Source organism: Thalassophryne amazonica, chromosome 1 (genome assembly GCF_902500255.1).
Source record: "Thalassophryne amazonica chromosome 1, fThaAma1.1, whole genome shotgun sequence".
Classification (NCBI taxonomy): Eukaryota; Metazoa; Chordata; class Actinopteri; order Batrachoidiformes; family Batrachoididae; genus Thalassophryne; species Thalassophryne amazonica.
The window spans coordinates 26,300,190-26,315,120 of NC_047103.1; the positions used below are offsets into that span (position 1 = coordinate 26,300,190).

The following is a 14,931-nucleotide window of genomic DNA, read 5'->3' on the forward strand; positions in this document are numbered from 1 at the left end:
AAGCCAAAGACAGCAGGATGTTTAAAAACTTCCCAGCTGAACTTATCTGATCCCTCTGGCTTCTGAGCCGCTGTCGACACACTGCCATAAGTGGAGTGTGGCAGTGGAGGTACGTGATTGACGATCATCAGGGTAAGAAATCAGACACGTAAACACAGTAATCATTAGTACTGAGTTTAACGTGCTATGTTTAACAGATGAACATCACAAGAATTTTCTGGAAACTTACAAAGCAAGAGGAAGAGTGCGACTAAACAAACCTTATTCTGATTATTTTCAGACTTTCAATACAATTGAAGATCTGAAAGGCTGTGAATATATGTGATTTCTTTGTTTTTTGTTATTTCTTAATAAATTTGCAAAAATCTCAAAACTTTATTTCGCATTGTCATTATGGGATATTTTGGGTAGAATTTTGAAGGAAGAAAATGAATTTTGTGCATTTTGAAATAACGTAACATTAAAAAAATGTGGAAAAAAGTGAAGCACTGTGAATACTTTCTGGATGCACTAGTATATATATATATACACACACACACACACACACATAGTGAGGAAAATAAGTATTTGAAAATCCTGCAATTTTGCAAGTTCTCCCACTTAGAAATCATGGAGGGGTCTGAAATTTTCACAAGTACATGTCCACTGTGAGAGACATAATCTAAACCCCCCCCCCCAAAAAAAATCCAGAAATCACAATGTACGATTTTTTAAATAATTTATTTGTATGTTACTGCTGCAAATAAGTATTCGATCCCCTACCAACCAGCAAGAATTCTGGCTCACACAGACCTGTTAATTTTTCTTTAAGAAGTCCTCTTATTCTGCACTCTTTACCTGTATTAACTGCACCTGTTTGAACTTGTTACCTGTATAAAAAACATCTGTCCACACAATCAATCACACTCTAACCTGTCCACCATAGCCAAGACCAAAGAGCTGTCTAAGGACACCAGGGACAAAACTGTAGACCTGCACAAGGATGGGATGGACTACAGGACAACAGGCAAGCAGCTTGGTAGAAGACAACAACTGTTAAGATTATTTATTAGAAAGTGGAAGAAACACAAGATGACTGTCAATCTCCCTCGGTCTGGGATTCCATGCAAGTTCTCACTTTGTGGGGTAAGGATGATTCTGAGAAAGCTCAGAACTACACAGGAGGACCTGGTCAATGACCTGAAGAGAGCTGGGACCGCAGTCACAAAGATTACATTAGTAACACATGATGCTGTCATGGTTTAAAATCCTGCAGGGCAGCAAGGTCCCCCTGCTCAAGCCAGCACGTCCAGGCCCGTTTGAAGTTTACCAGTGACCATCTGGATGATCCAGAGGAGGCATGGGAGGTCATGTGGTCAGATGAAACCAGAATAGAGCTTTTTGGAATCAACTCCACTTACCATGTTTACAGGATGAGAACAACCCCAAGAAAACCATCCCAACCGTGAAGCATGGGGGTGGAAATATCATACTCTGGGGGTGCTCTTCTGCAAAGGGGACAGGATGACTGCACCGTATTGAAGGGAGGATGGATGGGGTCATTTATTACGAGATTTTGGCAAACAACCTCCTTCCCTCAGTAAGAGCATTGAAGATGGGTCATGGCTGGGTCTTCCAGCATGACAATGACCCCAAACACACAGCCAGGCCAACTAAGGAGGGGCTCTGTAAGAAGCATTTCAAGGTCCTGGAGTGGCCTGGCCAGTCTGCAGACATGAACTCAATAAAAAATCTTTGGAGGGAGCTGAAACTCCAAACCTGAAAGATTTGGAGAAGATCTGTATGGAGGAGTGGACCAAAATCCCTGCTAGAGTGTGTGCAAACCTGGTGAAAAACTACAGGAAACGTTTGACCCCTGTAATTGCAAACAAAGGCTACTGGACCAAATATTAACATTGATTTTCACAGGTGTTCAAATCCCTATTTGCAGCAGTAACATACAAATAAATTATTAAAAAAAAAAAAAAATCAAACATTGTGATTTCCAGATTTTTTTTTTTTTTTTTAGATTATGTCTCTCAGAGTGGACATACACCTAAGATGACAATTTCAGATCCCTCCATGATTTCTAACTGGGAGAACTTGCAAAATCACAGGGTGTTCAAATACTTTCCTCTGTATGTACATGCTTTTGATATCCTTATTGCATACATTAAGGTGTCTAAACCTCAATAATTACAAATTACCTGTAATTCAGACAGAATAAAGCATTATATGGATGGGGGAAGAAATAACAGTCAAAGATTTTGAAAAACAAAACTTTATTCATCAAGCACCAATATTTATACAAAACACCAGCTCTAATTTTTTGCCTTTTTTTCTGTATTAAAAAAAAATCATTATGAAACTATATTGCATTTTTCTTTGGAGCTTCTATACATTTGTTGACATTCAAGAAAAATCTCTGAATGTATGAAAGTATGGGGCCATTATTGTAGCAACAGTGCTTGCAAATGTGTGTGAAGACGTGTGTGTCTGTGTGTTAATCTGTTGCAACTATTATTGCCACGTGAATGGTCCCATATCAAACCAAATATTTAAGAACACTGTACAAAAAAGGGACAGGCAAATGTGAGAAGAAACACTTTATAAACAAACAAAGACGATAAATTACAGTCTTAAATTTAATCATCTGAGTTATTGCTATGTGCTGTGATGGCATAAATAAATCATTGAGTTTAAATTAAATAGCCTATTGAGGGAACGAGCTGCAAAAAGGTGAGATCTCAACATTTATGAAACACAATGTGACAAAGTTCAAAACAGTGAAAAATAAACAGTGCCCCCCCCCCCCTAAAAAAAATAAAAACAAACAAAAAAAAAACACAACAACACACAAAATAAAACAAAAACAGACATTACTTTGGCTGTCACTGATTGTTTGGTCATTCAAATATTGTAGGAGAAATTATTCTTATGGAATTATTATTATATTTGTGTCTTAATTTTTCATATAATGTTGCATTTTAGGTTTTTGTGCACAAAGACTTTATTCTGGTGCAAAATTATTGTAAAGAAATTTGCATTTGAGGAAAACTAACACTATGTGTGTGTACAAGTGTACATTTGTAACTTCCCTGGTGATTTTTCTCATTTCTTTCTAGATTTCTGCTCGGTGTACCCTTTCAGCTTTGTCCAGTAATTTCTTATTGCATGTTTAAAAAAAATAAAAAAATTTAAAAATACTGTACACAAAGTGTTACTCAGAACTGAACACATATGTAGTCAGGTGCATAAGTATTTGAACACTGAGCATTTTTGTAATTTTGTTTCTGTACACCATCACAATACTGTTGAAATGAAACAATTATGATGTGCTTATGGAGCAATTTTTTTTTCATGTTAATTTAAGGTGTTCAACAACAAAGTTGCATTACCCATTTGAAAATCATAACTATTTGTACATAGTCACTAAATTTTCAGATCCCCCAAGTAATTTGATGAAAAATGTATTAAGTATAATTAAGTATTATTATTAAATATTAAATCATCATTAAATCAAGTCCTGGGATGAATACATGACCATTTCCAAGTCACTGAATCAGTCTTAGACTTAATGAAGTCCAAGACTGATTCAGTCTTAGACTTGGACAGTCTTGGACAATCATTAAGAAATATGAATACTGTGGTACTGTATGGTAATCTGTCTGGGGCAGTTCTCAAAAATGAGTGACAGTGCAAGAAGGAAACACCTGAGGGAAGCCACCAAGACACCCAAACAACTCCAGTGGAGGTACAGGCTTGTGGTTCCAGTATCATAGTGCAGTGGAACAGAGAAAGCTTTTTCGTAAAAAGAAAATGGGAACGTTCAGGTACAGGCACCTGGTAGCAGGGGTGCTGCCAGGTATTTTGGGCCCCTTGAAAAGAAATGTTCCTGGGGCACCCCCCTCCATATTATTTTGTCAGTACTACAATTGTATTAGGGGCCTCTCTGGGCCCTTGACAATCATAGGCCCCTTGAATCCTTCTCCTTATTCTCCCCTTTTCGGCACCCCTGCCTGGGAGACACAAGCACAGATTTGAGCTGTTTTCTAGAATTAAAATACTTCCCTGTGCTATTTCACCACGATGCTGTGATTGCTTGTGCAACAGACAAAAGATGCACAATGCACAGTTTTTCCAATCACAGCCACCGATGACTATAATTGCTTCAGAGTTGGTGGCTTCCCTCACCAGTCCCCTTGGTGCATGGTCACATTTCAGAGAACTGCCCACTTCAGGCAGATTTACCACAGTGGTATCATACTGTTTGTGTAAAAGTGATGGTTTGTATTCATAAGACTTACATCTAGTTTGTCCAATTACTTATGACCTCTGAAAATAAAGGAACTGTGTATGTCAATTACCATAATTCGGGGTGCATAAAAGGGGAGAATAAGGAGAAGGATTCTTGGGGCCCATGATTGGCAGGGGCCCAGAGAGGCCCCTAATACATTTATAATAATGAGAAAATAATACAGGGGTGGCCCAGTAAGATTTCTTTTCATGGGGCCCAAAATCCCTGGTGACGCCCCGGCTATAATTTTACCCCCCCCCCCCCCCCTTTATTTTCTTGGTTAAATCCTTGGAATTAAAATTATAGAAGCACATCTTAATTGTTTCATTTCAACCCTATTGTGGTGGTGCACAGAGGCAAAATTACATAAATTTCCCAAATACTTATGGACTTGCCTGAACTTCCATGGGTTCTAGTCTTAAAACCTGCCTGCACAATAATGAAAAGTTTTTAATGACAAGTGTAAACATAAATATGACACTTTCATAAGTCACTTTTTATGTCTCAATCACAAAAGACTTAAAAATTGTTAAAAAAAAAAAAAAAACCCTGCCACATTTCATCACAGTTGCATGTTCAAGCAGCCCCCGTGTCTGCTTTAGTTTCTCCAATGAATAACAAAAAACTATTGAGCACAGTTTTTACACTAATGCATTCTGGTTAAATATTCCAGAACTTTTTTTTTGGCTTGAGAAAGACATTTTTCAGGACTATTGCTGAGCGTCCTGTGCCTGTGTCCTGCTAATAACAATATGTGCCACCAGGTCAAAGTTAGAAAACCCAAAGAACGATACCTTTCATGGCACAAATGAAGATGATAATTGCTGAAGATTTGCAGTGTAGTTCCATTTCAAGCACCAGGTTCACATGGGTTTACTTTACTCAAACACTCCTTGGTTGCAGCAATGGCTGAAGAGGGCACAAGTAGGATCGTCCTAAAAGAATGCAACGTCTTCTGTTTGAGAACCACAATATAGTCCATGTAGCACCACAGGACATGCTGAAAGTGAACGATCCTTTGCGGGTTTTAGTATCAATACGCTCATTGTGCTTGTTTTCTAGAGCGCTGATCGTTTAAGGCAGGTGGGGCAGGTTCCTTGTTGAGAGGTATTGGGGCATTTAAGGGTTTTTATGAGTCTCAATGCAAAGAACGATGTACTGATTGGAACAGCTTCGTGTTTGCTGGCCAAGAAGTCGACCTGAGGTCAGGCTCGATGACTGGCCCATCAATGATACATGGTCAGCGTGCCACGTTTCACAGTGTTTGTCTACTATCCGATGACCTGTGCTGGTGGAGCCATGCCAAATGCTCTTCTGAGGCCTGAGTGAGAGAAATCAAGAAGTTGAAGGAAGTGACACAGTGTTCAATAGCACAAAGAAGGAGGCAGTCAATGAAAGTTACAGACCAGAAGGAATCTGCGAGAACATCTCGACCGTCAAAAGAGTAGATTGGCATCCTGGTATTTATTGGCCCCCTGTGGCCATTAAAAATTTCCCGCCAGTTCCTGAACATCACATCTCCCTGATAAGAAACACATGACTCAATACATCAAATCAGATGCTACAGTAATTATGGCACCACTGGAACAAGGGGCTGTTAACCCCCAAAACGTGAATCAGCTACAGCTCATGAATTATCCAACAAACCATTAATTGCAAAATGTGAATACTGAAAAAATATCTCCCAAAACGTGAACGCGGGTCTCACAAAACATGAATATCTTTCATTTTATATATATATATATATATATATATATATATATATATATATATATATATATATATATATATATATATATGTGTGTGTGTGTGTGTGTGTGTGTGTGTGTGAGAGAGTTTTTTTTTTTTTTTACATTTAAGTAGTTTATGAATTTCAGTTTACAGATCAATTACTGCAGGAAATCTTGATCGCAATGGTCTCCTGCTGGTTATACCACAGCACTCAGTTTGGAAAAATGCGCAAAAAATTAATTTTAGTGATTTTTTTAACAATTAAATTAAGTCATAAAATGATCAATAACATTAACCCATCTAAAATTACATTTTTGCACATTTTCCCACTGATGTGTGCAGAAAATTTTGTGTCACTACACCATATAACATTGACAGTATTGAAAATTTAAACAATAAAAAAATCTCCAAAGTTTTGCACAATGACATTTTTCCAAACTGAGTGCTGTACTGTAGTATAACCAGCAGGAGACCACTGATGTGTTCAGTGAATTCGATGACACCACACCTGAATTTATTGAATATTTTTCTGGTGTCTTGTTTTTGCACTTTGTAGACGGTCCCTAAGCTTCCGTTTCTCCGTCGTCTGCTTGTTCAGGTCAGTATTATTTTTTCAGCTCAGAGGACGGTTCATAATGAATAAAAATAAGGTTGTAGCTCATTGTCTACCTTCCTGAGGTTAGAAACTAGTGGTGTTTGTTTTTCTACAACGTTTCTCTTAAGATTATTGAGCCGTTTACCAGAGGGGGAGGTTTCTGTCCTCTGTGAGTTTGACAGTTGGACCGTCCCAGTCAAACTCCTCACCTGACACTGTCCCCGGAGCGGGACACACCCAGTGGGGCCGGGCGCTTGACACCAGAAGCGAGAGCTGCTCCAATCATCTCCCCACCTCACCGGCTATAGACCCCCACTCACGTTTTGCGAGACCTGCGTTCACTTTTTGGGAGATATTTTTTTCAGTATTCACATTTTGCAATTAATGGTTTGCGGATAATTCACGATTTGCAACTGATTCAAGTTTTGGGGGTTAACAGGGTTCATGGATAATAATAAAGTTACGTGATGAGCAAACAGCAGAGGAGCAGACTTACCCTGAGGTTGGTAACAGGCAGGGTTTCCCGGAAACCAGGGTAGACCACATGGGCTAAGTCTTGTCTGTGGGAAGAGATGAAGGCCCGATAGTTTGGCATCAAACCCATTGCCTTAGCCTGTTCGTAACACATACGGTCAGCGGTGTCAAGCCCCATCATATCTCCTGAGTGCGGCTGGTTCAAGGCCACAAGGTTGAGCTGGAGCAAGAAGAACAGCATGATTGGTGTTAATAAGAGTAGGAGAGGGTACATCACTGCATCATCACACTACGGCACTGCCCTGGGTCCATGTTGATAACCATCTAGGCCAGGGGTGGGCAATCATGTGCCATGAAGGGCAGGGACACTGCAGGCTTTCCTTGCAACCAATCACCTCAGCAGGCAAAACACATTATAACACAGTGTATAACACTTGTTTCAACATTCCATCAGAAACTCACCCTTCTTTTAACTGTATGTATTCGCTCCATCGTGTCTCCAGTCAACTGATATGCAAGCTGAGGCTAAATGAAAAGATAAATAGAGATGCTACCTTAATGAAAAGACTACACAATACCATAACAATTATTTACCATAAACAATACCTCATAAAAACACAATATTAATACCTCATCTTGTGGAATTATGTTACTGGAGTGGTAAATCAAACTGCCAAGCTGTGGAGACAAAACAGACTAATTAAGACTGAGCATATGTTGTCTTTCTGCTCTGTGCCACCAACCACACAATGACAAATCTATCAATAATTAGCAAACATAATTGAATTTGTTATGCTGCTGAAATAAATTCCACAAAGGTAGGGTTGTTGGATGTTCCCTTTGTCACAAAAATGGCTACACAGCTGGTCAGATTGTAAAATTACACAACATCCATGCTAAAAAGTCTGACTTAAAGGGTAAAACTGGGATTTTCAATCTAGGGTCAATTTTTAGATTTCTTTGGGTTCATCTTTTCACATGGGACCATCGGCACATTATGGATTTAGAACGCTAACGGACTAGTTCATTTAATGGCACAGGGCAATGTAAAAATACTTAGAGTAAACCACTTCCTGTCACCACTGAAAAGGCAAAAATGTTAAAAAATAAATGTGCAAGTTAACTTCACCAAATTTAAAATAACAACTGGTATAGGGTTATGTACTTACCTTAGCTGAGCCATCATCCTTTGGTACTGCTGTCTACTGAGTGATTATAAGTCATCTGCCCATGACTGACTCGTTCTGTAAGACACCGTCATCTTGTAATGCCTCAGTCCTGAACAGCGCCAGGGAAGGACGGCTAGGCTAAGGTAATTGGCTAACCCTATAATGGGTTGTTTTAAAAGGTTTCTTTACATTTAGTGTGGTAAATATTGGCTCATTTATCCTCCACATGTACCCTCGCTATGCTACCAGATATTTCTCATGATGTTTTTGCCCGTTCAGTGTTGACAAGTAGTGAGTTACAGAGGGTTTTCAATCACGTGACTAATTTGATGCAGGACAAGTGCCATCTCCATTCTGGATTACAAGGAGGCTGGCGCGTGATAGAAAAATGAAGAGAATGTACAGTTATTATGATGCTTTAAACCAGGGGTGGCCAAGTTCGGTCTTCGAGAGCCACCTTCCTGACACTCTTAGTTGTCTCCCTGCTCCAACACACCTCAATCCAATGAAAGACTCATTAAAGGCTCATTAAAAAAGTCTGCTAATGAGTCTTTCATTGGATTCAGGTGTGTTGGAGCAGGGAGACAACAAAGATGGTAGTATGTTGTGTGTATGCGAGAACTGCTCTGGAATGCTGCAAACGAATTGCCTTCTGGGATCAATAAAGTTTTCTGAATCTGAATCTAATAGTGTCAGGAAGGTGGCTCTCGAGGACCAAACTTGGCCACCCCTGCGTAAACCCTCGAGATAAAGCTATTTATCGTGATAGATGTGTAGCAGTTGGTTCAGTGGATCCGTATCTTATACCAGATAGTGAATTTAGTGGTGATGTAACGGAATGGCCGACAGTGTCATTGCGATATTGTGAACTTTTTGGTGTTTCCACTTCGCCATTGTACATCATGGAGGAAGCTGCCGACCAGATCAGCCTCGACGGCCTCCTGCAGAGCATCACAGCAGAGCTCTGAAAGCGGAGGTTGGTCTTGAAGTCCTGAGCAATTTCTCTCACCAGGCATTGGAAGGGCAGCTTGTGGATCAGCAGCTTGTTGGATTTCTGGTAGCGGCGGATCTCTTTCAGCGCCATGGTGCCGTGCCTGTAACGGTGAGGCTTCTTCACACCAACGGTAGCTGGAGCGCTCTTCCGGGCGGTCTGCATGGTTCTGGCCATATTAAAGCTTCCTTCAGATCTGCTGAGTCAGGTCTCTGTGTCGCTTAGAAAGCTCGTAAAACTCCACTGCTTGATGCACAATAACTGCTGGTAGACTGTAAAATGAGCGAACTGCCTCATTTTTATCACCTCTGTTTGAACAACCGACGACAGCACAAAAGTTGACCATTGTTGAAGCTTCTGCAATTGTTCGCTAAATGCATGTAGCATATCACAGCGGCCACCGCGTCGTAATCCAGAATGGCCGCGGGACGCAAAATGACGTGACCGATACGTCACATGAAAACCCTCTATTGATTTTTTAGCTTATTCAAGGGCATTACATTAATTATCCGTTTAGGCCATGATGGTCTTCTCATTCTAAATCAAGAATGCACAGATTCATTTGGTTAGATTATCCCAAAACATCTAAAATTAGAGCCCAGATTTTTTTCCTTTTTTTAATTTTAAAGGAGTGCCCTTTAAATATGAGATTCACAAACATAAATGTGCAGCAGTGGATGTCTGTACCGGGATCTCTTTCCATCCTTGGGAGACCTTTAAGAAGAGACTTCCTGTCACTGAGATGTACATGAGCGTTCCCTCTGCATCTTTTACGGTGTTCTGCATCATACTCTCACGAGAAGAAAATTTTTTCAGCTGCAAAACAAGGGGTAGAGGAAAAAAATCCAATTCCGCTCAGCTGCAATTAAATCTGACAATTTGGTATCACTCATTTTAAAGTAATAACTACACAAAAAGGTGATAATCGTCAAAAATTAATGTCTGTTTGGATACTTTGTAGAGTTGTTTGGTAGAACCATATACAATATGAAACAAAATTAGAATTAGATTGCAATTTCAGTTAAACAGTCACTGAAACCTGACATGTAACCAGTAAATTACAAGATAATTATACACTTGCATGGTATGTTGTTAAAAAAATATAGCCAGTGGGCTAAGTTACCAATACTGAGTTTGCCAAAGCCCCAGTAGGTCCAGGTGGCCCAGGAGGTCCAGGGGGTCCAGGAATGGTCACAGCTGTCACAACAAAAATATCTTTCATACCTGCTTTATTTTTCTTTTCATTTTTCTTATAATGAGTCTATTGTCATCTGCCAGAAGATTGTAACTGTTACAACTTCACACAAAACGTTGTACCTGAGCCATATCTTGAGGGTGGTCCAGGGGGTCCAGGAGGCCCAGGAGGGCCAACAGGACCTGGCCTACCATATCCAGGGATACCTGGTGAACCTGGCACACCTGGGTGGCCTGGAGGCCCAAGCAGTGCTTCTCCTTTGGGCCCCTGAAATATCCAGGAAAGCAGTTACTGAATGGATTTTCTTGGACATTACTGAAAAGGCAGTGATGGTTTTTCCTGATTATCTACCACATTTTCATTTCAGTATAAAAAAACAACAACCGATACATGCATAAAGATGGAAGTAATTTTGTATTTCTGGAATGGTGACTCACCACGGGGCCTGGTCTGCCTGGAATACCTGGTTGCCCAGCCAACCCTGCATCCCCCTTGTCTCCTTTCTCCCCTTTGATGCCCTTCTCACTTGTTAAGCCCTACAATCCGACACCCAGGCACAGACACACAAATATTCACAGGTAAAATTTGGGTTACATGGCACATGAAACCATAATTAAACAGAATAATGTAGTGGACATTCAACATGTAATGGACATAATTCACCATACCGAGTGTGTTTCCTGTTTGGTATGTGGTAACACACCCAGATGTGCAAAGCACATACCAAAGTGTCACTACCAGTGTTTAGAGTGTGTCCTCTGTTCTGCAGGTGTTAACATGCCGAGGTGTGCATACTGATGTTTCCTGTCTCAGCCCCTTGTGTGGGTAATTACCAATGTCGTATGCATTGCTATGCATACGACAAGCTGTCTCAACCCCCTGTGACATTTTTCCAGTCAGACCTCCTGTGAGGTTAATGTGCAGGGCTGAGCTGTTATAAAAGGTCTGTGAATTGTGTGAAAATGAAGAAATAAAGTGGCACGCCAATGCGTTGTGACAATGGGAAATTGTTGCTCCTTCTTGCAGCTATCTCAATTTCCACAATCAAACCCTTCACATACGATAGTGTTTGAAACTTACCCAATCTCCTCTGGAATAAAATGCATCTAGAAAAGAGAAAACAAAAGGAAAAAATATATAACAGCTAAATAATAAAATTAATTCAAAAATAACTTTGTGACTATCTTTTTTAACGTCAGGCCATAACTGCCAATGAGAAAGAAACCAACTGAATGTAAGTGAAATTGGAATTGGAACAGAAATATACTTTGTATTCTAAAGGTGACAAAGAAGTCAGCAGGTTTACATGGCCCCCTCTGGAAGAACTATATAATATACATACATATATATACATATATGTATATATATATATATATATATATATATATATATATATATATATATATATATATATATATATATATATATATATATATATACACATATATATACATATATATATATACATATATACATATAATATATATACATATATATATATATATATATATATATATATATATATATATATATATATATATATATATATATATATATATAAACCACCAAGCATACATTTATTTGCTTTTTCTTTCATTATTGTGTTATTGGAAGTTTGCATAGTTTATTAATGTGAGTTTGGAGTCATTATCAGTATGGTCTAATTTACATTTTGAATTTTAACATAAAACACAGGCCTCTCCTGCTGAAGATGTAAAATTATTTTAGTGCTTTCACTCTACAAAGCTTTGTTCATTTTTCCATTTTTACCAGCCTGTACCTTTACCCAGATCCTTTACTCCACTCTTCTTGCCATAATTTAAAGTCTTTTAGTACCTGATGATTTTGGTGATCATGTAGTTTCCGCTGCTGGAATACAATCTCTCTTCCACCTGTAAGTTCTGATCACTGCCTTTTAAATTTGTTGTATAATTTTCCTGTCCCGTGAACGATAAATCTGTTGCGTCATCAACACGTTTCAAGACTGCCTGAGGTTCTTGGCTCATTACCTGATTGAGATGGCTTTGTGGACAAGACTGCTGAACATTTTAGTTTAGGGTTTTGTAGTTTATTGGTCTCAGTCGCATCTGTGAAAGTTTCAACCAGCCATCTGTGAAAGCAGATGCTGTGGCGCACTGTTGATTTACAAGCGCTTAGATGAAAATGTAGGAAAGTGGAAAACATCTGTCATCAATCAAGACAGGAGTGTTGTGTGGGCCGCCAGAAGAGGAGGTACTGCTGGCCCACCACCAAAGGGCGCCCTGCCTGAAGTGCGGGCTTCGGGCACGAGAGGGCGCTGCCGCCACGGACACAGCCGGGAGTGACAGCTGTCACTCATTAATACCTGACAGCTGTCACTCATTCTTCATCATCGCACTCCATAAAACCTAGACGTCATCTCCACCTCATCGCCGAGATATCGTACTTCATTGGAGGTAATATCCTCAGCCATTTGTGTTTACTTATAAGCTGTATATTGTGAGTGTTTGCAGGAGTACCGGTCCCTCTTCCTGTGGAGGCTGAGTGAGTGCAGGACGGCACTCTTTTCCTCTGAGGGATCACTGTAAATTCATCAGCATATTGAGTGAGAGGTGGAGGTGGCATTCCCACTGTTATTGTTACTAGGTAACATATCTCATATCTCACCCATATTGGCCTCTCTTCATTGGCTTCCTGTTAATTCTAGAATAGAATTTAAAATTCTTCTTCTTACTTATAAAGTTTTGAATAATCAGGTCCCATCTTATCTTAGGGACCTCGTAGTACCATATCACCCCAATAGAGCGCTTCGCTCTCAGACTGCAGGCTTACTTGTAGTTCCTAGGGTTTGTAAGAGTAGAATGGGAGGCAGAGCCTTCAGCTTTCAGGCTCCTCTCCTGTGGAACCAGCTCCCAATTCAGATCAGGGAGACAGACACCCTCTCTACTTTTAAGATTAGGCTTAAAACTTTCCTTTTTGCTAAAGCTTATAGTTAGGGCTGGATCAGGTGACCTTGAACCATCCCTTAGTTATGCTGCTATAGACGTAGACTGCTGGGGGGTTCCCATGATGCACTGTTTCTTTCTCTTTTTGCTCTGTATGCACCACTCTGCATTTAATCATTAGTGATCGATCTCTGCTCCCCTCCACAGCATGTCTTTTTCCTGGTTCTCTCCCTCAGCCCCAACCAGTCCCAGCAGAAGACTGCCCCTCCCTGAGCCTGGTTCTGCTGGAGGTTTCTTCCTGTTAAAAGGGAGTTTTTCCTTCCACTATAGCCAAGTGCTTGCTCACAGGGGGTCGTTTTGACCGTTGGGGTTTTACATAATTATTGTATGGCCTTGCCTTACAATATAAAGCGCCTTGGGGCAACTGTTTGTTGTGATTTGGCGCTATATAAAAAAAATTGATTGATTGATTGATTGGGTGTACACACACCCACACTTGACTGTCTTTGTTCTTCGCCAGCAGTACCAGATCCGACAGTCGGGGACGGTGATCACCTGGGAATTCGGGACTTGGCGGCTCCAGTATTCACCAGGTTCGGTGGCGGCGGAAATCGTGTGGTTCCGGCTCTTCTCAGGACAGACGTCTTCTATCCTCGAGCCTGCCCACACATCACCTTTGTGGATTGACTGTAATCTTATTCTGAGATTGTCTGTATGTTCGTTGTGCTCCTTCACAACATTAAATTGTTAATTTGTGGCTCATCTATTGACCGTTCATTTGCGCCCCCTGTTGTGGGTCGGTGTCACTACACTTTCATAACAGGATATCTCGGCCAGCGTCATGGACTCCGAGGGGCGTCACCCAGCTGTGGAACGACCAATGGGAGAGCAGGGAGCGCAGGCGTCTGCAGGAGGCGTGATTGGTGAGCTGCAGCACATTCTCACCGCCTTTACGGCTCAGTTGGATCAAATGACCGAGCAAAACATCCTCCTGAACCGCAGGGTGGAGGCTCTCTCCGCGCAGGTGGCGGCGAGCGCTCAGGGCGCTGCTGCAGCTCCTCCTCCTGCTGACCCTGTGCAGGATATGAACGTTCCAGTGGTGGTTCAACAACCCCTCCCACCATCCCCTGAAGCATACATAAGCCCTCCTGAGCCGTACGGAGGTTGTGTAGAGACGTGCGCGGACTTTCTCATGCAGTGTTCGCTCGTCTTCGCACAATGTCCCGTCATGTATGCGTCAGATGCTAGTAAAATAGCTTATGTGATTGCTCTGCTTTGGGGTAAGGCACGCGCCTGGGCTACGGCGCTCTGGGAACAGAACTCACGGTTGTTATCAGCATACACTGGGTTTGTGGGGGAGTTCAGAACAGTGTTTGATCACCCTAACAGAGGAGAGACCGCTTCAACAATGCTGCTGTCAATGTGACAGGGGCGCCGGTGTGCAGCCGAATATGCAGTCGACTTCCGCATCGCGGCTGCGAGGTCCGACTGGAATAACGTTGCGCTCCGCGCCGCCTTCATAAACAGACTGTTGTTGGTCCTGAAGGAGCATCTGGTAGCTAAGGAGGAACCGCGG

The 14,931-nt window shown here is 41.1% G+C and overlaps 1 protein-coding gene across 1 annotated transcript in view; it reads right to left on the reverse strand.

Moving 5' to 3' along the window:
• Nucleotides 1-2,264: 2,264 nt before the first annotated feature.
• The window catches only part of LOC117508425 (collagen alpha-1(XV) chain-like), a 207,121-nt gene continuing 194,454 nt past the window's right edge, over nt 2,265-14,931 (reverse strand). The window contains 10 exon segments of the mRNA XM_034168536.1: nt 2,265-5,597; nt 5,683-5,798; nt 7,099-7,296; nt 7,539-7,601; nt 7,707-7,754; nt 9,924-10,052; nt 10,360-10,433; nt 10,554-10,698; nt 10,869-10,967; nt 11,512-11,537. Of these exon segments, the coding sequence (XP_034024427.1) occupies nt 5,396-5,597; nt 5,683-5,798; nt 7,099-7,296; nt 7,539-7,601; nt 7,707-7,754; nt 9,924-10,052; nt 10,360-10,433; nt 10,554-10,698; nt 10,869-10,967; nt 11,512-11,537 (1,100 nt within the window). The 3' untranslated portion in view covers nt 2,265-5,395.